This window comes from Columba livia, chromosome 5 (assembly GCF_036013475.1).
Source record: "Columba livia isolate bColLiv1 breed racing homer chromosome 5, bColLiv1.pat.W.v2, whole genome shotgun sequence".
Taxonomy (NCBI): Eukaryota; Metazoa; Chordata; class Aves; order Columbiformes; family Columbidae; genus Columba; species Columba livia.
Genome location: NC_088606.1, coordinates 5,969,102 through 5,995,589, shown reverse-complemented (window position 1 = coordinate 5,995,589; position 26,488 = coordinate 5,969,102). Strand labels below are relative to the sequence as shown.

The 26,488-nt window shown below is 50.4% G+C and overlaps 1 protein-coding gene across 7 annotated transcripts in view; it reads right to left on the bottom strand.

Annotated features, from left to right (window-relative positions):
* DAAM1 (dishevelled associated activator of morphogenesis 1) overlaps window positions 1-26,488 on the bottom strand; it is a 94,225-nt gene that overhangs the window by 10,082 nt on the left and 57,655 nt on the right. For 4 of the 7 annotated variants that reach the window (XM_065063228.1, XM_065063229.1, XM_065063231.1 and 1 more), the window contains 14 exons: window positions 21,989-22,060; window positions 19,438-19,532; window positions 17,023-17,356; window positions 16,458-16,568; window positions 16,236-16,339; window positions 15,748-15,814; window positions 15,284-15,401; window positions 15,021-15,159; window positions 14,358-14,416; window positions 13,833-14,020; window positions 13,100-13,408; window positions 12,880-12,987; window positions 6,314-6,417; window positions 895-979 (listed from right to left, as the gene is read on the bottom strand). In XM_065063228.1, the coding sequence (XP_064919300.1) occupies window positions 895-979; window positions 6,314-6,417; window positions 12,880-12,987; window positions 13,100-13,408; window positions 13,833-14,020; window positions 14,358-14,416; window positions 15,021-15,159; window positions 15,284-15,401; window positions 15,748-15,814; window positions 16,236-16,339; window positions 16,458-16,568; window positions 17,023-17,356; window positions 19,438-19,532; window positions 21,989-22,060 (1,893 nt within the window). Of the gene's footprint in view, window positions 1-894; window positions 980-6,313; window positions 6,418-7,817; window positions 7,848-12,879; window positions 12,988-13,099; window positions 13,409-13,832; window positions 14,021-14,357; window positions 14,417-15,020; window positions 15,160-15,283; window positions 15,402-15,747; window positions 15,815-16,235; window positions 16,340-16,457; window positions 16,569-17,022; window positions 17,357-19,437; window positions 19,533-21,988; window positions 22,061-26,488 lie in introns of all 7 variants that reach the window. The other 3 variants (XM_065063224.1, XM_065063225.1, XM_065063227.1) reach the window with 1 other exon arrangement.

Here is a 26,488-nt window from a genome sequence, read left to right as displayed (position 1 = left end):
GTCATTAGCCCATCACACCATTCCTCTCATTACCCCATTGCAGAAGCGTCTCTTGCTTCTGCCGCATTATCACTCTGGTTTTACAAGAGATGTACTACAACTACTCCAAGGAGGTTTCAACATCAGCTCTGTCAGAGATGTCAGCGACTCTAATTTGCTGTAACCCTACATATTTGCAGACGGAAATGTTGTACAATGAATCCTCCCGCCTCTCTGCTGAAAGTGCTGTGACCAGCTCAGCTTTAAGGACAGGTGAGTAAAATGCTTCAAAAGGGATCTAGCGGGGGGTGAAAAGTGGGATTCCCTTTTTGAGGACTGCACAAACGTTAAATAAGCTTTCAAAAATAAAACCCCACTGAGCAAAAACTTCAAGCTGTGGCCACAAAACAGGCAACTTGCTCAGCCTTGGGGTCCCAGGGCAGAGCTGGCACCTGCACCGATGCTATGACCAAACTGTGTTCACAGAATGTCAGGGATTGGAAGGGACCTCAAAAGCTCACCCAGTGCAATCCCCCTGCCGGAGCAGGAACACCCAGATGAGGTTACACAGGAAGGTGTCCAGGCGGGTTGGAATGTCTGCAGAGTAGGAGACTCCATAACCCCCCTGGGCAGCCTGTTCCAGTGTCTGTTACTCTTACTGAGAAGAAGTTTCTTCTCAAATTTAAGTGGAACCTCTTGTGTTCCAGTTTGAACCCATTACCCCTTGTCCTACTGTTGGTTGTCACTGAGAAGAGCCTGCTGCTCCAGCCCACTGGGGCAGTTTTCCAACACACAGTTGGCAAATAATTTGGGGCCCCAATACACTTCTCAAAGCCGCAGTTTAGTCCTGAGTGCTGTGCACGGTGTGGTCTCACTGTGAGGCAACCACAGAGGAGCACAAGACACATTGCCCACCTGCTCCAGCATGTCTTTTGGGAGGTCCTCTTGCTCATCCATCGTCAAAATTGCTCGCTTGATCTCCTCGTTGGAGAGTTTAAGCCTGGGAGGTGGAAGGGAAGGAGAATTATTCCCAGCCTAGTGATCGGGCGAGGTGCAGGAGCGTTTCCTTATGCGCCCAGGCAACATGAACAGCTTCACTCCCAGCCAGCAGCACCATCACTAATAACACTATACAGCATGTTATGAAGAAGCATGTGTGAGAAACATGGTAGGACCAAGGCCAAGGCACAGCAATGAGCATCTCTGGACCCCCTGTGAACGGGGGGTCAAACCCCAGCAGCCAATTCCCTCTCCCTGCGCCGCAGGCAGCCATCCCCTACTTTACAGTCTTTTATGTAAGTATTGTAAGTGGTGTATTATACATGTATTAAATGACTTTTCTATGTAACTCTTGCCCATAGCAATGCTGCTCCTGTGTTGCTGGCATCACCGAGGGCCACAGGGACAAGGGGAGTCATGGTCCCCGTCAACAGCACAGCCCAGCCTGCACAGCTCAGCACTGGTCCTGAACCATCACCACGACCCCTAAGGAAAATGCTGCTTTTCTTGGATTTGGACATTGCCTCCCCCACCCCTCAGAGCTGCTTTTGGTTGGAGTGTCCCTCTAGGGAGAAAGAGAGAGATAGAAATCCAAAATTTGGGGAAGAGGATGCTCAGCATCCCAAGAAACCCATCAGTGGTTTTTTGGAGGGTGGCGACTCAATGTGCAGGAATTGAAGATGTAGCCTCAAATTGGAGCAGCCATCAATTACAGTTTAATATATCTGCAGAACTCCCCGTGATGGCTCTCTGCAAGGACTATGACTGCAAACCTACACATATTTTTCTTCACGTTTTTGGATTGTGGTAGATAAAATAATTTAAATGCAAAAGAAGGAAAGCCCAGAAACTCCTGCAACTCTGTCAACATCCTATCCCTTGCTCAGCTTGCAGCGATGGTTAAAGCCATTGCAACAGATAGAGTGAAAGAAAGGAAAAGAAAGGAAAAGAAAGGAAAAGAAAGGAAAAGAAAGGAAAAGAAAGGAAAAGAAAGGAAAAGAAAGGAAAAGAAAGGAAAAGAAAGGAGGGGAGGGGAGGGGAGGGGAGGGGAGGGGAGGGGAGGGGAGGGGAGGGGAGGGGAGGGGAGGGGAGGGGAGGGGAGGGGAGGGGAGGGGAGAAAAGCAAAGCAAAGCAAAGAAAAGCAAAGAAAAGAAAAGAAGGTCCCCTGTACTTGCATGCATGAAAAAGTCACATGATTGAAAAAAACCTGTTCATGGGCTATAAGGAAACCCATTGTCCCAGTCCTGGTGATCAGCACTGCCAAGGGATGCTGAAACACTGGATGTGGCTCAAAGGAATGAGCTGAAACTAGAAACACAGCCTACGGTGGGATGTGAGACCTTGGAATTAACCTGATCAGCGGATCAAAAAGAAGATTGGGAGCTGACCTGATCACTCCAAGTAATTAAACGAGGAAGGTGTTTTTCCTGGCATCTCATCAAGGAGCAGATGGAGACCATGGAGCTGGCTTTTGGAAGATGAAGCTGAAGCAGGAAGGGTGCTGGTCTCTAAGACCAGGCTAGAAAGGGCTTGGTTTAGCTTTAAATCTTTTGTTCAAGACTGAAGTGAAGGATTAGCTTTCTCAAGACTGGTGAGTCTTACAGACCTGGCAACTAAATACTTGCTCCTTATGAGCTCATGTTTCTCATCTTGTACCTGGCCCTCTCTCACTTTCTGCTTGAGGGAAACCCCCAAGAGAGAGTTTGTTTAATAATGAGTGAGCTAAAATCTCACCTCAGCCAGGGGAGGAAGTTCAAAGATTGTGCTGAGGACCATTGCAAGGATCATCACACAAGGAGCAAACCAGGATCCATGGAAAATGTCCTTTGATGCCTGCAGTGATGAGCAGCCATGTCCTGGGGACACTCACCCTGTCCAGTGCAAGGGCAGTGGCTGGGATGGACATGACCTGAGGTGGGATATGAAGCTGCAAAAAGACCCCTTTTACATCTGAGCAGTGAAATGAGAGCTCAGGCCACCAACAAATGTGACATCGGTCCCCACCCCAGTGAACAGCAGACACTGGCTGAGTTTGGACATTTTGAGGATCCCTGGGAGGCAAACACATTCCTGGGAGAAGGTGGCTGGTGTGCAGCTACCCCTCATCCAAAGCCAAAGTGAACATCTAAAGTGCTGCCCTTCCACTGTCATCATCTCCAGGAGGGTGCTGAAAGATGAGGGTGAGTTTGGAAGCCCTGTTCATTAAAAGCAAAGTCAATAATAGAATATATTTAAACAAAAATAAATAAAAGGAGGCTGAAAAAACTTTTCTCAGGAACCATCATAACCCAGTGCCAAGAACAAGAGCCTGTCCCAGCATCAGCAGAGAGCGAGCGCGGGGCGCCAGAAGAAAACAGCTTCTCAGACAATTTGATGGGAAAGGGGCCAGTGAAAGCTAGAAGCTTATCTATAACCACAATAATTATCATTGTTGGCAGCAGCTGTCGAACGCGAGCCGTCTGAGAGGAACGGGGTCACAGGGCTTGCTGTCACGGGGATTTAAAGCCAGCAGCCCGCCGATGCGAAGTGACAGCTCGCCGGCCTGACAAGCGCGGGGCTCCTTTGCGTGGCTTTTGTCAAGTCCTGCTGAGGACGTAATAAGTGTGAAGGGGAAAACAGCACAAGTTCTGCTGGGAAAGGGACGCACCCTCTTGAAAAGCCACATTCATTTGAGTAAAATGCTCCACATCGCCTTGGCGGAGAGAGGAATCAAACAAGCCATTCACTGCCAGCACAGGCAGAAAGTGATGGAGCAAGGGCTTGATAAGCATCTTGCAGAAAGCAGCACTAAAAATACACAGACACACACAGGGAGCAAAGGCAAGGACATGGGTGGTTTACAGAGGAAGACCCGATAATACACTGACATCGGCAAAGCATTCTCCAAAAAAACAAGAAGAAAAAAGCAAGTGTTAAAAATATTCTTGTGCTGCATTACAAGCCAGAGGAAAATCCAGTGATCTCACTGTGCAGTAATTTCTCCCAAAGCAAGGGAAGCAGGCAAAAAACCCCCCCAAATCTACAGAGAGAGATAAAGTATCTCTCTGCTGGCTGTAATCTTTCCATGCTGCAAGCCAGACAATGCCTGGTGAGCTTACAAATGTCTGGCCTAAATATGTGACCAAGCTTGCAGGTCGTTTTGCATGTGAAAGTCTGCTTGTCCCCGTGGTGGCTGTGTGAGCCCGGCTGTGATGAGCCACCCAGCAAGACCAGGTTAAGCCAAGCCCTTGGCACCACCAGGACCAGAGACTCTGCCCAGTTTAGGGATGGGCAACTGGAATGGGTAGAGGTGAGAGGTTTTGGGCAAAGTCACATGGGGTCTGGCTGGTTCTGGGGCCCTCGGGAGGCAGCAGGATGCTTGGGCTTCATCTTGACACTGCCCTTTCCTTTTAGCCTCTTGGCATCAAGAGTAGAATCATAGAACATCATGATTTGGAAGTGACTCGTAAAGATCACTGAGTCCAACTCCTGTCCCTGCATGACAACCCCACAGTTCACACTGTGTGTATGAGGACATTGTCCAGTCTCTTCTTGAACACTGTCAGGCTTGGGGCTGTGACACCTCCCTGGGGAGCCTGTTCAGTGTCCAGCACCCTCTGGGTGAAGAACCTTTTCCTAATGTCCAACCTATATCTCCCCTGGCACATCTTCCTGCTATTCCCTCGGGTTCTGTCACTGGTCGCCAGAAAGAGAGAGAGTAAGTCTTCCAAAGGGATTTTGGGAAGAAAAACTCGATAGTGGTCCCTTGGAGAAATAGGGGAAGGAGTAGATTTGGCTGCTGCTGCAATGCTACAGAAATGCCCTCCTGGCTGGCCCCTCTGCCTGTGCATCCCCAGGAGCACCATGGGATGAACCACAAAGCACCTTCAAAACACCGTATTTTACTCAGTAAGGCATAGGAGATGCCTTTAAAGCGGGTGAGTAGCTCCCCTTCTCACCAAAAGAGCTATTTGTGTGCTTAACTTTCAATTATACACTTAAACCTCTGGCTGAATTACACCTAAACCCACTCTGGTGGGGAGCAGCCCAGCCAGTGCCCTGAATCTCATTGCTTCACTTGCTAATAGCTGGCTGACATAGACCTACTCATTCGCCTGGCTGCTTTAAACTCCGCTATCATCGTCATCCTTTCTATTTGGACAGCTAAGAACTACAAAAATCCCCAGGAGCAACCTAGAGCAGAAATGGCCATAAACACAGCAATTTTACCACCGAATTCTGAAGCACACGGCTCGCTGCATCATCACTCCTGCTGTCCACAGGGCTGTGGACCATCTCTGGGAGAGCTTAAGGAAGCACCAGGGACCATGAATTACCCACCAAGAGGGTTTTTTTTTGCAGGTACCAGCCTCTGCGTGCTTCCCAGGGAAGGAAACCAGCTGGGATGCCCAGGCAAGGCACCAGCTCTGCTGACCCACAGCCCCGGAAAACAGAATTTGGGCTATGTGGTTGCAAACCCAATCTGCCAGCGATGCCGTTCCATCCTGGCTGGACCTGAGAGGCACAAAAGCTTCTGCACTTCCAGGCAGCAGAGTGAACATTTCTGAATGGAGCTATATTTTACTGCTCTTGGGATTTTTTTTTTCTGGGTGAGTCAGAAACAAGTGGCATTTTCTGCTGCTGTATTTTTTTTTTCCAAGTAGCTACGCTGATGGTTGATCCCTTCAGACCACCCCAGCCTGGCTTTTCCCTTCTCAGAAGTCAGTCTTACTGGTGTAGTTTATCTTGCCAAAAAAGGCCCTTTTTATCCTCTTGGCAGCAAGCCAGGAATGGGATTAAATTGCTGGTAGCAGAGCTGAGCCTGCCCGCTGAGGGGCACGCAGGAGGCTGTCATCCCAATGGGGCTGGGCAGCTAGAAGAAGGGAATGTCCCCTTCCCAAAACCCAGATGTGGCACAGGACACCTGGGTGGGCAGCCAGGCCCTGCCCGAATTACGCTGCTGTTCCCCGCACCCTGCCGATACCCAGCTCTTTCCCCAGCCTAACAGAGACCCTCCTCAACCACATCAAAGAGCAAACAAAACCCAGGCTGAGGAAGATAAGAGGTGAAATTAGACACTCTCCCAACCCTTATAAAGGCTCACTGGGTACCTCAGTCCCTCTGGGGTTTTCCAGGGACAGTGAATTGCCATGTATCCGGATAATTGCATCTCCCCCGTGTCACCCCATCGTGACTGGTGTAAGGCTATAGCTGGGTTCAGGTGTCGCTGGCTCTCCTCCAGTGCTGGTTCTTGTCATTAACCGCCCCTCAAGGGATGAGAAGCAGCCCCCCAGCCCTGGGCAGGGTATCAAGCATCTCCCCGGCTCCCCAGAGAGCGAGAAGGCATTAAACATACCTGGAGAGGAGGATATTGCAATTCTGAGCTCTCCGGCCGTCTATGACTGAAAGCTCCTTGACTTTATGCCGGGAACTCAAAGTGTCATCGATAGCATCTTCCTTCTGCAAAAAAAAAAAACAAACAAAAAAACCCTGGAGAAAAGCCGTGGAGCAGCAAACACATTTAGTACTCTCAGCACATCACAGCGTGATACACAGCGGGCCCCCATTAATCAGGAGTGTCACCATGGGTTATGGGTAAAACCCATCGCCTGTAACTGAAACACAGTAAATCATTTCATAAACCAGAGCGGGCTTTGAAGCCACTGGTTAGAAATGTAAATATTTTCTCAGACAGGGAAGATTTAAGAACCTACAAACACACAGGCGCTGCTGAATAAATAAAGCCGAGCTTTCCTAGCATACATATTTGTGATACTTCATTAAACCCTCCTATGAAATATTTCATTATGGGCTGGTGCACACACTCAGCATCGCTCTTGCTCTTCATCCCCGCTCCAAACATCTGCATTCGCCCTTCATGCATCAGTTGTCTGAGCAAGCTGACCAATACAAGCTACCACACTTGCAAACACAACCTGCAGCATTTGCTGCTCTTTCAGGGAAATGCTCCCAAAATAAGGGTCTTGAGAGCAGGAATTTGTGGGGCATAAGCACCTACAGCTCCCAAGCAGCTTAAAAATGTTACCTTCAAATGAGTAACAATATACAAAATTGTGGTGGCAGGTGAATAGGCAGATCTACATAACAACAGTTTTGCAGCGCTGCCCAAGGGGTTCATGTTGCCCTCAGTTTTAATTTACCATATCAAATGTTTTAGTAAGGTTAATCAATTAAAAGCTGGCTATTCAATCCTTCTGGAAGGAACACAACCTGGAGCCACAGGGTCCCACACGCTACAGATCCGCACTAAACGCCTATAAATGTAGGAGACCTGGCACACAGCCACTGCTCGGGTTGAGTGTGAGCACAGAAAATTCCCATTTTTTACACTTTTACTTGTTTGAATGGAAAAAAAACCCACAGCTATAAGAAGTGGGAAGCTTCCAGGACAGGTGGCGTAGAAGGAAGGCGGTGGCAGGTGAAGGAAGGTGAGCCCCAAGTCACCTACCACCAGCTGCCCCTTTTGTGTGCTTTGCCTCCTGGCCTTGATGAAACAGAGCGCTTCAACCTGCAGGTGTGAATATATTTATTTTCATTTTTTGAAAAGCAAAAATACCCAGCAGTAGCAGCTTTTCTATGCTAAGCTGCATCTAAAAATTCAGTCCCTGGACGCAGATGTTGGCTTCGACATTGGCTGAACAGCAGAGTGGGCAGCTTGGCCCTCGCCAGTCCCTCCTGCATCAACTTTCAAGCTGCTCAACCCGGTGATCTTTGTATCTCCCTGATTTAACCCTCACTTTGTCACGTTAACCCCCTGATGCAGCACATGTCCCCCACGTCCCCAGCCCCGCGCTTGTCTTGCCCTCGCAGGCACCAGGCTCTTGCGGATGCTCGCTTACCTGTCTGGAGTTACCATTCACAAAGTAGTCCTACGGCCATAGCAGAAGCATGGAAAAAGGCAGTAAAAACACATGCGGTTCAGTGATCTCAGCAAAACCAGAAGGAATCGAAGCACAGACAAGGGGAGGGTGCAACAACAGGGGGCTCGGCAGCACAGGGACCCACTTGGGGTCTGCCAGTGCGGAAATAGGGAGATACACGTGAAAATGTGGTGAGGATTGAAGGATGTGCAGGATGGGGAGGGCTGGCGGGAGAGGGAGAGGTGGCTCTGTGAGTGGATGGGGCCAAGGTGCTGCTGTGCAAGGAGGGGACATGGGACGAGGTGGGAGAGGCTGGCTGAGCCCTGCTGCTGCTCTGTGCCAGAGTCGGCAAGCGCTGGCCCAAAGCACCGCTCAGCCCGCTGTGCCGGGAAGAAAATTGCTAGTTTTTGTGAATCTGAGGGACTGAAATGCCAACGCGACTGCCAGGAAAAACAGGGCTTTCAAGTGAAAATAATGGGAGGCTCATCCCAGAGCAAATCTGGCTGCAGCAAAACTTTACCATTTGCCATGGCAACACATTTCCCCTTGATTTCTCCTCTGACAGGGACAAACCCTCTTCTTTAGGGCTCGGCAGCCTGGCCAAATGCCACCCTGACTCCCTGCCAGCGCTGCGCTCCTCCAAAGACCTGGTTGTCCTGCTGGGCAACCAGGCAGACTGGAAGCACGTGCAGCAAAGCCGGCACCACACACGTGTGTACACACACACCGGGTTTTTCCTCATCCTTCCCTGGGCTGCATCTCATTTTTCTTTTTTGTGCTTGGCTCCAGAGACTATCCAGCACCACTGTGACGGGGAGGGAGGTTTCAAAGGTGCAAAAAAGGGTCATTTTATTTATTTTTTCCTTTTAAAAACAAGGCAGGCAGTGAGCAGAGGAGGTAGATGGGTCCAAAGGCAGCTGGTTTACAAGAGCACTTCCCTCCAGCCCCTCTGTGTTGAGGCAGACGATGGCCCGCATGCCTGGTTTGAGTTGGTCATCTCCAAACACAGCACCATGACCGCCTCTTTTTCAAAGGAAACCTCCTTTATGCAAGTTTTCCCCTGACCAGCTGCTGACGCTGGATCAGTCCAGGACCCACACATGGCTCTGAGCAGAAGGATGGCAAAGGGCTCCATTCAATGGCACCGAATACTTGGGGCGGGGGGATCAGCACCAACAGGGGGCTGAGCTGTGCTGATCGTGAGTCCCATGGCTAAAAACCAATGCATCAGGCTTTCCTCGAGCCCAGAGAAACACTGCAGCCATCAAGCAGAACAAGATGTGCCAGGAGGCAATGAGATGTCAGCCAAGAAAAGGAGCAACCAACCCTTTCTTTGACAGAGGCATGTACACCCAAGGGGTGCAGCGTGGGCACCCTGGTCTGGCACTGTGCTGACTGGTTCCCCGAGCAGAATTAACTCTGTGGACCAGTCAAGGTTGTAAAGGATTGGTGTTAAATAAAGCATCCTCTTCCCAGCAGGCTTCTTCATGGCACAGGCGCAATGCACACCCACAAGCAGCAAGGGTATCTTCTTGTTCATTTAACTGGTCCTTAATTAGGAGGCCCTCCTTCCATTCCGATGCTCATACTTGGTCCTCGTGCAGGCTCCTGCTCTAGGAACAGAGGGGCTCTCCATACATTAACATAGAGAAAAGGCTTGTTACAAAACCCCTCTCTCTCAGTCAGAGAGGTGGTGGATGAACCATCCCTGGAGACATCCCAGGCCAGGCTGGACGGGGCTCTGAGCAACCTGAGCTGGTGAAGATGTCCCTGCTCATGGCAGGGGTGGCACTGGATGAGCTTTGGAGGTCCCTTCACAAACTGTTGTACAATTCTGCCTCAAGCCAGCCTCATCTCTGCCCTTTTCCCTTGCATGAACTGCAATTAGCCTCTGCTGCAGGATGGGGGTGTAAGAAGGAGTAGTTTTAAATGTGCTGTCACCGTCCCCACAAACATTCCCCACCCCTGTTGCCCCTGGCCCCTGCACAGGTCACTCTTGCTTGCATGGAGGAGCTGGAGGCTTTTCTTCTTTCATCCTTTTTTGGGAGATAAATTCCTTTCCAGTTCACTGCTAAGCCCCTGGTTCAACAACATGTATTTTTTCCACTTGGCCCTGGCTCTTTTACATCACTCACCACTGCAGGACCTGCCAGGACTGCCCCAGTCATGTCACTGCCACTTATCAGCATCACTCCCAGCCTCTTCCCCTTGACAGAGGTGCAGACCTCTGCATAACATATCTAAGCCCTGATGGCCTTAGACTTGCTTTTCTCCATCACCACATGCATGTCCTTAAGCAGCTCCTCCCAGTCCTGCTGGTTCCTAATGCCACATCCTGAAATGCAGAGCTCCCACAGGTTTTTCTGTTACATCTAACAAGATTGGTAAATGCTGGTATCAAGCACAACTGCAGGGCGTGGGATGGAGACACCTTCAGCTGGGAGGACAGCGAGGATACAGGCTCTCCTGACAGCAAGGGACAGGGATGCTCCTGGGATGAGCCCCAAGAAGCCCAGAGGGCTCCCATACTCCTGGCATAGAAATGGTCTTTCCTGAGAGCTGCAGAGCTCACTTTATATCCTGCATTTACATTCCAGCCTGTGATGTGGGAAAAGCATTGAAAGAGATGTTTAAAACTAAGTACATCATTGAGTCTCAGGTCTGTGCACTACTTCAGGACTCCCAGGCAATATGCAATAAAAATAACCAAGTCCCACCAACAGCAGCGCCTCAACAGCTACTCGTGGCGGGTCTGAGAGCTCCCTGCACCACACACACCTCTGCACACCGCTCCCAAACCCTGCCGAGGCACCGGCCACAGCGATGTATCACCCAGCCAGGGGATTTTGGAGCCCTGGTTTGCTTAGGGTATGGGCAGGCAGGCAGCCTCTGATGTCTCACATTGTGTCTGGGGATAAGGGAGAGATGCGATCGCTGGGCAAGTGATTTTTGGCCAAGGGCTCAAGATGGGGATGAGGGAGGAGAAATCCCTGCTCCTCCCCTGCTTGCTCAGGACAGAAACCAACTTTTGATAGAGCTCAAAACCACTGCAAATTACAAAGCTATTAGTTCACCTTCCTTCCTTGCAGGGACGGGCCATTCACACAGAGGTCCGCCAGCCCCACACTGTATGCGAAGTGCCCTGTGGTGTGTCTATTATCCCAAGTTGTGACAGGGCAGGTTTAGATTGGATATTAGGAAAAATTTCGTCATGAAAAAGGTTGTTGGGCATTGGAACAGGCTGCCCAGAGAAGTGGTGGAGTCATCACGCCTGGAGGGGTTTGAAAGATGCACAGATGAGGTTCTCAGGGACATGGTTTAGCGCCAGTGTCGGGTTAACGGTTGGACTTGATGATCTTAAAGGTCTTTTCCAACCAAAATGATTCTATGATTCTAAAGAGCACATCTAACCCCATGTGCTGGTGTGTGCAGCAGTTGCCTGCAGAGCCGTGCTGCTGGCAGCACCGGGGCACACAGCCGGCAACCCCTTACCCATGCTGGACTGCAAAGGAGGGCACCCCAGGGACCTGCAGTTGAGCAATCACATGCTCTTGGGTCCAGGGGGATGTGTCCCACCACTTGCACAAACTGGTGCTACCATGAAGCTTGGATGAGCACCAAGAAACTTGGGCATCCGATTTGCAAGGATGGCTCCAGCCCCAGCAGCATCTCACAGGCGACCTGTCACCTCCTCTTTCCAAATCTCCCTTCCAGACACTCTTCTGTCATTCTCACCCCAGTCCCCGGCTCCCATGTTCAGCTCCCTTTTGGTCCTTGTCCCACCTGGGGCAAAAGCCCATGTCACAGCTCTCCTTGCAGCATCTCCTCCTTTTTGCTGTCCCTCAACCTAACCAGCCACTTCACCCAGCAGGACTTCAGCCAAGGCAAATTATTTTTAAACTCCTGCCTGGCAATAATCTGCAGCACACCAGGTGATTCACAGGCTCAGGCAGGCAAGCCAGAGGGCAAACTGTCCCGCTGACACGCCAGGTTTCTATTCTCGCTACCCTTCCATTTCTTGTCCTCAGACGTGCCCTTCAGTAGGCATGAGTCAAGCTCCAAAAACACCGGGGGAAAGAGCCAGCACCCAACACAATGTGTTCCTGAAACACAGCAGTGCACCACGTACGTCTGGTGGGTTACTCTTGATATTTGCGCTGCTTTAATCCACCCTGATCTTTCCCTCAATTAGCCTCTGGAAGAGATTAAACCCTCACGTTGACTAAGGAGCTTATGTGTCAGGTCCTCTCCTTCCCAGCACTGTCCCTGTGCCTAAGCCTGGCAAGAGTGGGACAAGTTGTCCTCTCCTCCGATGCAGCCAAACATTCAGCAGGTGAGCATGAATTTTTCAGCCTCTTCTCCTTGCTTTTTAAAACTCATTGCTTTTGCCCATCGTGGTCCTGCCTGGGGTAAAACAAGCATCTAATTTTCTTCGTGTGCTTTGATGCCTTCCAAACTGGGGCCATATTGCTCGAGCAGGAGATTAAAAAGCAGAGACTTTTGCCTGCAGTGTCATTATTTTGGTTTGGGATTTTCTTTTTTGTTCAAAGCTCCCATTTTGCTCTGGGCTCACTATAAAAATAAAAGAAGAGATCCACCCATGGCAGATGTGGGCAAAACTTACTCCTTCTTGGCCAGAGAGGGACAGACATTTTCCACCCAATATGGAGACACGAGGCAGTTGCTGTTAAGAGCGATCCAAAAACATTACCCAACTGTGACCACATCTGGGTGCTATTTTCATACATTCCCCATCTCTTTTTTTGTTGTTGGTTATTTTTTTGGTAATCCATCTTCATGACACACACAGTCAGGTGCGTGGGCAGGGGTGAGACCAGGCACACCGAGCCGTGAATGGCCACTTCAACCCATGCACTGGCATGTGGATGAGAGGATAAAGCAGACTGAGTCAATCTGGCAAACATGGTGTTGGTATGAAATAATGACAGGAGATGTATTTTGAGACCACAAGTGAAACTGCACGACTTGCAATGACGGTGCCTTGCCCAGATCCACACGCACGCTCTGTGCCCGCTGTTACCTGCTGTCTTTGGTAGGCAGAGAACGTCCTTTCCAGGTCCTCGAGGTCCAGGATTTTGAAAACTTTTGCATCATCTATCTCGGTCCACACGGTGCCTGCCAGTTTGTTCTGCAAGATGAGGGATCACTTCAGGTTGATGGTCTCCTGCCCACCTGCCCTGACCTCACCAGTGACCATCCAGCACCTCTTGTTTCACTTCCCAAATTATTGCCCATCTTACCTCTGGCAGCTTGGACCAGTTGAAGGACTTCAGGGCGTTCGTTGGCTGTGGGATGCTCTTCTTCTTCAGGGCAAAGCCCAGAGGTGCTCCAGGGGGAGGCATCACCCCATCCAGGGGTGGGGGGCCAGGAGGAGGTGGGGGACCGCCTGGAGGGGGTGGTGGGGGGGGAGGCGGTGGGGGACATTCCCCTGGGGGTGGGGGTGGTGGTGGAGGGGGAAGAAGGGATCCAAGAGCTGGAGAAGGTAAAGGGCCACCAGGAGCTCCTGGTGGTAAGGGAGGTCCTCCGGGGCCAGCAGCACAGATCGCCCTCTGGGAGAGAAAGAGAAAGGGGACCAGTCATACGGAGATGGGGGACACCACCCAAGAAATGCCCTCATGCCAATTTTTAATTTTTTTTTTGTCAAAATTTAACCAGCATAGGAGGCACTCAAGGGCTTCAGCACTACTGAAAGGTCCAATGCAGCTGGAGAGGCAAAATCACCTTGTCACCAGGGACAGTGACAGAATGTCCTGAGTCAGAAGGGATCCATAAGATCACTGAGTGCAACTCCTGTCCCTGCACACGACAACACTAAAATTCACACCCTGTGGCTGAGGGTGTTGACATCTCGATGGCCCTCCCAGCAAGCACCTTGCCCAGTCCCCCGTGCAGCTCAGCCTCCAGAAATCAGCCCACAGTGTTTGCATGAGCTTTGGGACTGGGCCACAACAGGAAAGAGGTTTGGGGCCTCACCCTGCTCATCTCGTGGAGTTGTGCCGTGAGATCCGCCACCTGCTGCTTGACCTGCTTGTGCTCGCTGGACTCCTTCTCCAGCTTCTCCTTCATCTTGTTCAGCGTCTGCATCATTTCTTCCTTTTCCTGGGCCTTGGCGTCGCACTCCCGCTCCTTCTTCTCCAGCTTCTGCTGGAGCTCGCTGTGCTCTGAAACAACCCCATGAGACCACTTCTGGGTGACAAACACTCTCTTTTGGTCAATGGCAGCATGTGGAGGACCAAGCCCCACGCTGCCCTGCAGAGAAGCTGCACAGTTAAGAAAAGGGAGTGCGTGCTGTGCCTTAATACCCCGTCCAAAGCCTCCCCATGAAAAAATTAATATCTGCTTGACCCATTTCCCTTGTGAGCCCCATAGTGTGATATTATCTCAGCCAGTCTATAAAGCCTGCAGACTCCACCCAGCTAAATACCTGTATACTTATCTGTTTAGCTTACCATGCATACTAAGGTTCAAGTTAATACCGCACATGTCTCCATCACTCACCTTTTCTCATTTTTTCTGCTTGCTCTTTCCACTGTTTCACTTCATTTTCATTGACTAACCTAAAAGATATGTGGCACATGAGACAATCCTACCACAGTAAACAAGAGACAATCACCCGCAAGAAACACAATTGAGCAAGCCTGGGCAGTGGGATGTAAGGTTCCCAAACTGGTATTTCTAACACTTCTGCTCTGATTCCCCCGGGTGGGATTTTGCAGGCTGGGATGTGGTGCTGTCTCAACAGCTCCAGGGACACTGGCTTGTCCAACTGAGGAGCAGAAACGTCACCAGGTGATAGTAAGTGACGACTAAGGAACAGTGACAGCAGCAGTCAGGGGAAATCATAGAATCATAGAATGGTTTGGGTTGGAAGGGACCTTCCAAGCTCATCCAGTCCAACTCCTGCCATAAGCAGGGACATCTTCACCCAGCTCAGGTTGCTCAGAGCCCCATCCAGCCTGGCCTGGGATGTCTCCAGGGATGGGGCAGAGGCTGAGCTTAATTCACCTGCACATTGTACTTAAGAGGTTGAAGTGATGCCAACACAGCAGGGATAACCCCTGTCCCTGTCCTTCTCGCCTGCCAGAGTGGTAGCAGCAAAGCCACAGGGGACTGTTGGTGCTGCTCAGCATCCAGCTCTGGGAAAGACGGGCGAGCACTTACATTCGGACGACGTTTTTAATATTGAAGTTTTCCAGGGGAGTGGCGTCGGGGTCCTGCCCTTTATCACTCTGGATGACGATCTGCTGCACGATCCTGTCAAGCAGCAGCCAGTACTGGACAGTATTGCCACTTCTTTTATCTGGAGGGGAAGGAAGGGAGAGAGTTTGGGGAGCGTCAGAGAGGTCGCTGCCACCCCTGGGGAGGAGACATGGGCTGCCAAGCCCCTGGCAGTCGGGGGTTTCCTCGCCTCCCCCGGGACTCACAAGGCATTTGGAGACAGTGGTGCAGGATGGACATAAAGTGCGGGTACGCCTCGGTGTGCGTCAGCCTCTTCCTCGTCAGCTCAAACATCTGAGTCGCACTTTTGGTGTCGATGTGGACCTGTGGACAGGAGCCAAGCGAGGTCAGGCCATCGGACCGGCGACGGCACCTCCTGTTTCCCAAATCTCAGCTCCAAACCCCATGACCCGTCCCCACCCCACACCTGATGGACAGACATGCCCCGTTGCTCTGCAAGAGGCAAACAGCACTGGTTGGCAGCCAAAGGAGAAGACGGATGAAACAAGCTGTAGGATGGAGGTTGCAATAGAGCAGGGCAACAGGAAACAGATTTACAACCTCCAAATTTTATCCAAAAGACCGCACTTCATCCGAGGCCACGTAAGTGCTTTTAGAAGGAATGATGACATCGAGTGCTGGTGTCTGCATCAGCAACGTTCATACTCACCAGCTCAAATCTTTTGGCAAATTCCAGTTCATCTTCATTTCTAAGCATTTCGAAAAAATCTAAGTGCCTGAGGAAAGGAAGGGGCAAAAAACCCCACACAGTTAAAAGCAGATATGAACGTGACAATTAATAAATCACAGTCAGCCAGTCTGGCAGCAGCTCAGAGACAAGTAGGACTTGAAACATCAACTGAATCTTCAGTCTCGAGCTCTCAGTCCCTACAGCCTCTCCAAGGAGCCTTTTGGGATGAGAAGAGGAGGAGGAGGGCTGGCAGCATCCCCTAGGCTCCTGATGGCACATCCTTCCCAGCTCAACCCTATGTTAGAGCACAGCAAAACCAGACCAGGGTTTTCCCCTCCCTCTCTGGTGACAGCAAAGAATTTCTTCAAGAGGGGCGAGTCCAGACCCACACGCTTTCCCCAAAGGCCAATTCCATAAACCAGAAGGCAAGGGCAAAAACAACCAGTGGGCTGGGGGTCACTGCTCACCGGTCAAGAGTTGAATTTTCATGTTCTCTTAGTTTATCAATGACTGGCTGGATCCCAAGCATGAGAAATTCATATCTCAGATGGAGTCTGAAATCCAGGCTTTCCTGAAATGGACAGTGCTGCGGTCAACACAATAAAGTGCATATCCTCAGAAAGCCTATTGAAATAAATCCACCCCAAACCCACCAAAACACCTTCCCCTCCAAGAGCCCCGGTGCTTACCACGCCTGCCCCCTGGCTCAGGACTGCGTTGATAAAGGACATGATGGCTGTCTTGAGGCTCACTTCATCTCGATACCGCCCCGTGCTCTTGTCCAAGTCATTGATCAGCGTCTGTCAAACAGACAATGTCAGTTAAGAGCTCAGTGACAGCCCCAGTGCTGCACGAACAGCCAGGGGACGGATGCAGGAACAACTCCTCATGATGCTCCTACAGCCACTGCAGCAACACACTGGTGATAGATCACCAGCTGCAGCCCACCTCAGCACCCATTTCAGCTAACATCAGCCCATCCAGATGTGCTACAGCCTTGCAGAGCTGCAATCCCAGCAACTCTTCATAAGCAAGGATTTTTTTTTTGAGGGAGGTGCTGCCTTAAATAACTGGTTTCTCCCTCTTTGCTGAGCTGCAGACCTCGTCAGACATGGTTCTGGGGTAATTCTCAGAGTATCTAAGATGCAAACAGCCATAATACATCATTTTCAAATGGCATTTAGATATCCAGGAGGAGGAAGGTACAAGAATACTGACTTACAGTAGCTGAGAGGTGAGTTGAGAGTGACCTACCTGAAAACGAGTCCGTTCGCTGGCGTATTTCTGGTAGTGCAGCATCGCCTCCAGTACCTTTTTGTGGCCCCCGGGAACCAGGCACACAGCGCCCATGATTTCCAGCACTGCCACCTTCGTCTTAATATTCTCCGTGCTCAGACTCTGAGCAATTACGTTAATACTCTCTGAATGGGCCAGGACGTGAGCCCGGCCCAGAGAGTTGTTCATTAGTGCTTTTATACATCCAATGAGCGAGGTATGTATTCGAGACTCTGCTGTCTCATAGTCCATGCTTTTGAGAAAGTTCAGAATACACGACAAGCCATCCAGGTCAATGAACCGGGTAACAAACCTGTCAGAAAGAAGGTTTTTAGCTGTAAAACTAAATGCTAATGGACTCTTTTACCCTCAAACAGGGCTGACTTGTCTGTTGTTGGAAACCCAGGACTTTCTCATATATTCTTATATATATGGCCTCAAGTTGCAACAGGGGAGGTTTGGATTGGATATTAGGAAACATTTCTTCAAAATAAGGTTGTCGGGCATTGGAACAGGCTGCCCAGGGAAGTGGTGGAGTCACCATCCCTGGAGGGATTTAAAAGATGAATAGATGAGGTTCTTAGGGACATGGTTTAGTGCCAGAGTTAATAGTTGGACTTGATGATCTTGAGGGTCTCTTCCAATCAAAATGATACTATGATTCTATTATTTTTTCCTGAACTTCAGATAGCAGAAAGCCTACGGTCCGCAGACAGGGAAGGGGCTGCAAAAATCAATTTAATCAGTGTCCAATAGTGCAGGCAAGCAGGTATCATCTGCACAAGGTTGTCTAGAGCTAGGATATTTGGAAGAAAAACAGCTAACCCAGCCATCAGCACAAGCCCTGGGGTGGAGGTTACGAGTTTGTAGCCACGCTGCTGCAGAACTTTCCCAGTCCCCAGCCTGAGCCTTAAATGTGACAAGTTTTGCACAGGACTGGAAGAAGCTCCCAAGCCCTGGAGTCACCTCCTCATCCGTCTGACACCCCAGCGTCAGCCAAGCCCGTGATGCCTGTCAGACTTTCTGCCCCTCCTGCCTCACCACCCACATCTTTCTCCTCCCTTAGACACATCTCACCAATTTTAAGTGATTTCTGACTTTTTATGATGACTTATAATGCCACTAAATAGAAAGCAGACAGCAAATACATGGCAGTGCCCCAGGCAGACTCACTTGAGCAGGCAGACACAACACTGCAGGCTGCTCAGGCATTTTAGGACCTCCTTGCCCAACACCATCCAGGCTGGGTGTATTCTGGTTTGGCAAAAGGCACAGGCTCATAAAGCAAATGAGCCAAGAACATCCCAGCACTGGGATGATTTTAATTTGAAACAAGCCACGCCGATGCGTGGCAACAACAGGGGTAATTGCAGACTCGGGGAAAACTGATTTCTCTGCTTCAAAGCCTGCTCTTCTTCCAGCCAAAGTCAATAGGAAATGTGATGTTCACTTCCCTGGGAGCAAAAGCAGGTCCAACAGGTAAAATTTTCTAGAGAGCCTGCTGGATCCTTCTGACTTCCAATCAGAAAGACTTGCAAATCACTTTTAAGGACTTTGCCAAGTTTCATGGCTGGGTACCAGCCCTGCTCCCAGGGCCCTTGCAGGGAGTCGGCACCCAAGAGGTCCAGGTTTCACAGAAATTGGGTGGTCACCCTCAACCCCAGGAATTTCTCACCAAGTACCATCACCAGAAACATTGCAAAAGAGAAATGGAAGAGAGGAATGTATTTGCAAGCAACAGCAAATGTGTTTCTTTCATAACCAGACCAGGTCATGCATTTCTTAATAAAATACTTTCCCATCAGAAAATGTTGACCTGAGGCATCTTAAAGGTTTTGCAGATGTGAGCATGCAGACTCCAGAGAAAATAATTTAGGAAAAACTGCAGACATTCAGAAAGAGTCCCACCCTTTCTTTCTCTTCCCCATCAAAACCCCCTAGCAACATATTTTTTTCTTTTTGCATTTCATAAAAGCTTGAAGATTCATGTGATTTTATTCCTTTAAAAAGTGCAAGAGAAGTTGAAGTTGAAACAAAGGGCCTAGTTGACCAACAAAAATTGGATATATTTCTTTTTTCAATTTAATCTGGAAGGAATTTTTACATTCTGTTCCAATGAGAACAAAAGCAAATTTTAAAAACAACAAAAAAAAGTCATCTGATTTGCCTGAACAGATGGGAAGGTCCTGGTAGCTCTTGGCCACTAAAAGGACCGAAGAAAAGGAACAAAGCGACAAGAGGTGAACTGAAAAAGGCAAGCGGCGTTTTAAGGTCCTTGCCTCCCTCGTTCTGTGCAGCCCTATTTGTATTTCTACTTAATCCCCCGCTCTGCCAGAAAACTCAAATCCAAACCCATGACCACAGCGATAAAGCCAGGAAAGTGAAGAGAATTGCCTCATTGGTTTCGTCCGCAGTGCAGTCTTCAAACTTTCGATTGTTTTATTTCTCTCCTCCTCATCTTCTTTTTCCAAGGCGATCAGTGTTTTTCTCTGCAAAAGACAAAGGCAGATGTGAGAGGGGAGGTCTCCCCATGAAACACGAGCACCCCCTGCCCGCCATGCCAGGCCATGGGGATGCAGCTGGGACACTAAACCCATTCTGGAAGCCTGAAAGTCATAGAATCACAGAACACCAGGTTGGAAGGGACCTCAAGGATCATCTGGTCCAACCTTATGGTTCAGATCCTTATGGCAATTGCAGGACTTGGGAAAAGGGGCAGTTTCGAAAACCTCCCGTGGTCTGCCAAGGAGACGGCCTGAGCTGGGGAGAGCAGGAAGAAGGGTTGGGGACAGCAGGATGAGTGGGTGGCTTCAGCCTAGAGATGCTGCCTGCAAACACCCAGACAACTCGTTAGCACACATACAATTAAGCTGCCAGTGTTTGGGGCATCACAAGCTGGCAACACCTCAAGCCACATCAGCTTTGGAGCAGCGTTGCTGTTGGCCTCGCATCTCCCGGAGCACTTGGGTTTTGTTTCAAAGCAGTAGAGAATGAACATCGGCTGGTGCTGAGTGAGGCCACAAGGAACCCAACACCCTCTTTCCCAAACTGGTCTCCAGCAAGACCAGGAAACATGCTGGCCTATGCTGACCTGAGACAACTGGGAGATCTTGGTAACCACCTCAAGAGGATACACTTAGTGTTGTCCTGTGTGATCATTAAGCTCCAGAGTTAACACCCTGCATGTAGGAGTAGTGTCACCCCAAATTGCTGACCTCATCCAGACAAGCTCATGTTAGAGGATGCTCGCAACTATCCCCCTGCAACTCTCAGACTCAGAGCTGCAATCCAGGCAAGGAGCACCCTAACTCATGGGCTCTGGACGTAAATCCTGGCATGACTCACAACCCTCCAGGAAAAACACTTTGTATAACAAAAAGGTAAATAACTGCATCACAGTATCCCATAAGAAAGTGTCCAGCTGAACCTGCCCAGAGATGCTGCAGATGACATCTGGGTGATGTGAATTTTGATGTATTTCCAGGGCTGGAGGGGCTGTGAGGATCACAGAATCATAGAATGGTTTGGGTTAGAAGGGACCTTCAAAGCTCACTCAGTGCCACCCCTGCCATGAGCAGGGACATCTTCACCAGCTCAGGTTGCTCAGAGCCCCGTCCAGCCTGGCCTGGGATGTCTCCAGGGATGGTTCATCCACCACCTCTCTGGCCAACCTGGGACAGGCTCTCACCACCCACAGTGTAAAAAATTTCTTCCTCGTGTCTAGTAGGATGCAGGGGGCTAAGCCAATGTCTGCTGGGGGTCCACAGAGGGAAGGTGCTAAACTGGGGTGAGGGAGAAGGAGGGGTGCTTTAGTGGTACCCAGCAGGTACCCATGTGCCCAGGGGGGCCCAGGGGACACCCCGCAGCCTGGAGGGGACAGGACAATGCAGCCACGCTCAGGTCAGCCATGGTGAGTCCTGCCAACCCTGTCACTCCTGGGCCTCCAAGTGCAACCCACGAATGTGCACTGGGGACAATGGCTGCATGGGCATGCACGGGGGTATGGCTTGCTCACCCCAACTCGTGCAACCAAGGCCACAGTAACACTCCAGCTGCCTCCTGCACCATCTGACAGCACTGGGCCCTTAAGATGTCAGGGGAGCCCTGCCAACACCAACCAAGGCTAAAAAAAAGAGAGCAAGAGTCGCAGCAGACATACAGAGCTGTGCTGACCCTTGTAGTGTGTCAGGGACACCAAAGCCACCCTCCAGGCACCTGGCGGGCTTTGATCACAAGCTCTGCTCAGGCTCAGGGTTTTGACCGCTGGCAGCCCATGGCCAGTCCCAGGCACCCCTGATTCCCAAATGTGAGCAGCTTGCTCCATTCTTGGCCCACAGCCCCCTGCTCCACCGCCACTCCCTCACCCAGCCTGGCCTTCCCTGACACCCTGGCCCCGTGACAGCAGGGCAAACATATGGAAAAAAATACAAAAATGATGCTTTTCTTTTTTGTTTTCCATGCTGCTGCCATTCCTAGTGGAGTGGCCACAAACCTCAGCACCTTCAACCTCCAGCAGCAAGAGTGAGGATGGAGGGGCTCTGAACTGCACAGCTTTGCAGGAAATAAACTGTATTTCCTCTAGAAAAGAGCGCTGCTTCTGTCTCACCAAGCAAGATATCAACAAGAAAGCATGCCATAAAATTCCTTTTAAGCACACAGGCAGGTTGGGCACAGGGGACTCAGAGCCATGGCAGCTCTGTCGGCCCTCGTGGGGTGGATGAACTGCAGCTCATGTTTTGCCACAGCTGCACAGTGCAGAAGGGTGTCTCAGGTACAAAACGGTAGCATAGTGCAACCAAATGGGCTCCTTACAGCCTGGTGGCTTTATACTGAAAGTTGCTGCCGTTTGCCACCCATCTCACAGCCTCCCAGCTTGGGGTGGGATGAAATACCTTGTGTGCTCTAAAGGGGTTCGCAGCCACCAAAGTGCTGGGGAAATACTCACAGCAGCCATTGAATTCAGCTGATCGATATAAAACTCTGGCCAGCTGGTGGCTCCTTTATTTTCTTCCTGGTCCTGAAGGAGGGGAAAAAAAGTGAAACAAAGACAGCAGATCAGTAGAAATATTATTAACACGCCCTGCCCTTGGTGACCAACCACCTCTCAAGTGCCCTTGAGCTATTGCATTATTTTATATCAATATTAGTGTGACTTTCTACACTCCGAGCTCACCACTGACAGCTCCAGCTGTGGTAACATTACCTGATTTATTCAACGAGTATATTTTATATACAATCTATGTTACACCAGCTGCCTGTGACCAAACTCTGCCCCAATGATACTACATCAGTCTTGTGATTATCAGCTTTGGAGAAACCAAACTGAAATGTTACATCCAGATTTCTCTTGCACCGACTCTTCAGTGCCCTTGAAGTTTTGGCTGTACAGCCTTGGTGAATGTGATTTGGGGGGAAAAAATAGTCTCTTACAAGTAATGAAAAGTGAATAATGTGACATGAACTAGGCTCCACTCCTGGTGCAGGACCATGACTTTACCAACACCCTAAGAGAGACTTCAGGTAAAACAGACAACTCCTCTGGGGGCTTCATTAGTTGTTAGGATGGAACATGCACCCAGCAATGTCCCCCATTAGAGGATGCCACCCTTGGGCCCTTGATCTATGACAATGAATGATGCGCAGCCTCCTTCAGTCATCGCGGTCTACAGTTCCCTGCATCTGGCAGGATACACAAGGGGTTTTCAGGTTCTAGCATGTTGCTGTAGGACATGGCCAGTAGGACCCAGGGCAGTGATCATCCCCCTGTACTTGGCACTGGTGAGGCCACATCTCAAATCCTGTGTGTAGTTTTGGGTCCCTCACTACAGGAAAGACCTTGAGGTGCTGGAGCGAGTTCAGAGAAGGGCAACAAAGCTGGTGAAGGGTCCGGAGCACAAGTGTGATGGGGAGCGGCTGAGGGACCTGAGGGGGTTCAGCCTGGAGAACAGGAGGTTGAGGAAAGACCTCATTGCTCTTTACAGCTATCTGAAAGGAGGTTGTAGCACGGAGGGTGCTGGTCTCTTCTCCCAGGTAGCAAGTGATAGGAAGAGAGGAAATGGCTTCAAGTTGTGCCAGGGGAGGTTTAGATTGGATATTAGGAAAAAATTATTCATGGAAAAGGTTGTCGGGCATTGGAACAGGCTGCCCAGGGCAGTGGTAGAGTTACCATCCCTGGAGGTGTTTAAAAGATGTGTAGATGTGGTGTTTAGGGACATGGTTTAGTGATGGACTTGGTAGTATTACGTTTGTGGTTGGACTGGATAATCTTAAAGTTCTTTTCCAACATAAACAATTCTATGATTCTATGACCGAAGAACCTCTGAGCCCAGATAAATTACACTTCACACTGCTTGAAGCAAGTAGGCAGACTGAGAGAATACTTAAAAATCAGCCATTTTCCCTAAAAACTTCTATCAAAAGAAGAGAAAGGATTGACAGCAGAAATGCCACACAGATCTAGGCTGTAGAGTCAACCAATACCATACAAATCCCAGGCACCTCCCCTCATTAACCCTCTTCAGTTCACAGTCTGACCTGCTGCACAGCTTTGCCCCTTCTCTAACTTTCAGAGATGTTTGCAAAGGTCGTCCTACACTGCAGTTGCCTGTGAGGGTGGGAGGTGGACAACCTCCTCCTCTGCTCCCATGCCTGTGCATGCAGACAGCTACCAATCCTCCAGATGATTTCAGCAAGCCCAAGGAGCAGAGTCCCAAATATTTACTGCGGTTCAAGAGGCATACGTGGGAAACGTTCGTGCATCCAAATTTCCCAAGCTGCAGCTTGCCAAGATGAGAACACACAGAGTCAGTGATAGGTAATTTGGATGGGACCCAGCTCACCCATGAGAAGTGCAGAATGTCCCCACGGTACAAATGGTGTCCCTGGGGACAGCAGAGCTATGGCACCCATGTGTGCCTTGGACATGGCCCTTAAAAGCATTAGCTCCTGTCACCTCCTGGACATGTCACCAGAGGTACTCCCTGTTACCCTAGGGTACCATCAGCACCTCTTATAAGGAGCATCCCTCTCCCACCAGTTCTTTCAGCAGTGGCATCAGCTGCGAAGGGCAGCAAGGTCCCCACTGCGGCACAGCATCAAGAGGTGTCCAGATGCACCCAGCCAGGAGATTTGGGCAGGGAACAGGACCCGTGTTGAGGAATGGGGTGGCGGCAGGGATGGTTCATCCCGCATCCTGGGGCCTTTCCACATGGCGCACACACCTGCGAGGCGGGCAGGGATCCGGACCTGCTGCTTGTTTAGGGCTGAAAGGAAGCAGTGGAGCAAAAAACAAAGGTCTCCGGGGGTGGGGGTGGGCAGAGGGGAGGCTGAACAACAAAATTGGCTAAACTGCTCATTTATAATTAACATGCTGCATTATAAATATTTCCCTTTGCTCGGCTCCCTCGGGCTCTTGCATTTCCTCCCTGAAACCCCCAATTTAGAAAGTGCTCTCAATTAAGTGCAGCAGAACCTCATTAATTTAGATGAACAGCCGAGCAGGCTCATCGGAAAGGACCTTCCCAGGCAGAGGGGAACTGCACAATAAAGCCGGCAAAGATCAGGGCACGGGTTTCCCTCGGCTCACTGCAGGACGCTTCTCAGTGGTAATTACTGCGGCTAATGGTCTACAGCACACTGATAAACCCCTTTTTGGTGCATTTGGTGGTAGTAAAGAAATCCCCTGACAAAGTGATGAGCCCGGAGGGAAGTGACTCACAAGGCAGGAAGAGGGAGGAACCTCTTTGGGTATCATGGTTTGAAAGGGTGAATTGGTAAGATGGTTTCCCAGCAGCCAGGGTGGGTTTTGGGGATACAGGTTATGCAGCCTGCCTTCCATGAGGGATGCCCAGACGTGGAGATGAGCACTGCCAACACCAGCTCTCCAGGATTCTCCATCACATCCCACCTGACTGGCACTAGGGACACAAATACCTCCCAATTTCTTATTCTCTGAGCTGTGTCTAGCTCTTTGCTGTGTTTGCTCTCTTCTCAAGAAGCACAGAAGTGAGGGCTGATCTGAACCCCGCTGACAGAATCACAGAATGTCAGGGATTGGAAGGGACCTCAAAAGCTCATCCAGTGCAATCCCCCCATGGAGCAGGAACACCCAGATGAGGTTACACAGGAAGGTGTCCAGGCGGGTTGGAATGTCTGCACAGAAGGAGACTCCACAACCTCCCTGGGCAGCCTGGGCCAGGCTCTGCCACCCTCACTGAGAAGAAGTTTCTTCTCATATTTAAGTAGAACCTCTTGTGTTCCAGTTTGCACCCATTACCCCTTGTCCTATCATTGGTTGTCACCGAGAAAAGCCTGGCTCCATCCTTGTGACACTCACCCTTTATATATTTATAACCATTAATGAGGTCACCCCTCAGTCTCCTCTTGTCCAGCTCCAGAGCCCCAGCTCCCTCAGCCTTTCCTCACACAGGAGATGCTCCACTCCCTTCAGCATCTTCGTGGCTCTGCACTGGACTCTCTCCAGCAGTTCCCTGTCCTTCTGGAACTGCGGGGCCCAGAACTGGACACAATATTCCAGACAGTCTGGTGCTGTGCTGTGGCTTACTACGAGCTGCTCTTTGAGAGGCAGGTTGATGGCTGTAACAACACAGTGCGGGGACAGGTATTCTTTCTCATCTGTAACATTTACATCAACATCCTTTACTGTCCTCCAAGAAATGGCCCCAACAGACACACGTACTCTGCTGCAAAAATTAGGAAATGTCAAAGCCGTGCATCCAAGGGCAATGTTTGCCCCGTCCCCTCCTTCATTTCCCACACACTGCCCCTGACACCCAGTTCTTCCTTCCAGAGACCTGGCAAAAATACAAATGGCATCAGCTGCAGCCCCAGCACCACTGTGCTGTCTCATCACCTCCACCGTCCCTTTGTCCCCGGATTTCATGGAGGGGGCTGACGGATGCTGCTGCTGCTTGTCTGTTTCACGCCATGGTGGCAGTGGTGAGGGGCTGTCATGGTGTGAACCCGATGATCAAGTCCCCTCCATCAGTGCTGGTTCCCATGGGGAAAGCAGCGCCCAGTCAAGATCCCTCATTGGCAGGAGCTTCTCCAAGCAAAGGTCACTGATCTGCCAGCTCCACCCATCCCTTTGCTCTTCCCAGGGAGATGTCACGCTCCCCAGCCCTGCCACACCTTGGTGACAAGGCTGACACTTCCACAGCCTGCCTGCCTCCCCCTTGGCACATCAGCAGATCCCCCAGCCAGACTGCCCTTGCTCTTCCCAGTGACCACCCTCGGGAGACTGGGGAGCAGCACGGAGGAGATGGTGGCTCAGCCAGCAGTTCACAGACTGGTCTCAGCCCTGTTTGGGCACCATTACACCTGAAAGGTTCATCTCCATGAGCTCTGGCCCCTGTGACCTGCAGGACCACAGCTGCTCGCAGCATGTCTCCATGGCAGGGGGAGAAAGACACCTGTGAAGTTTCTC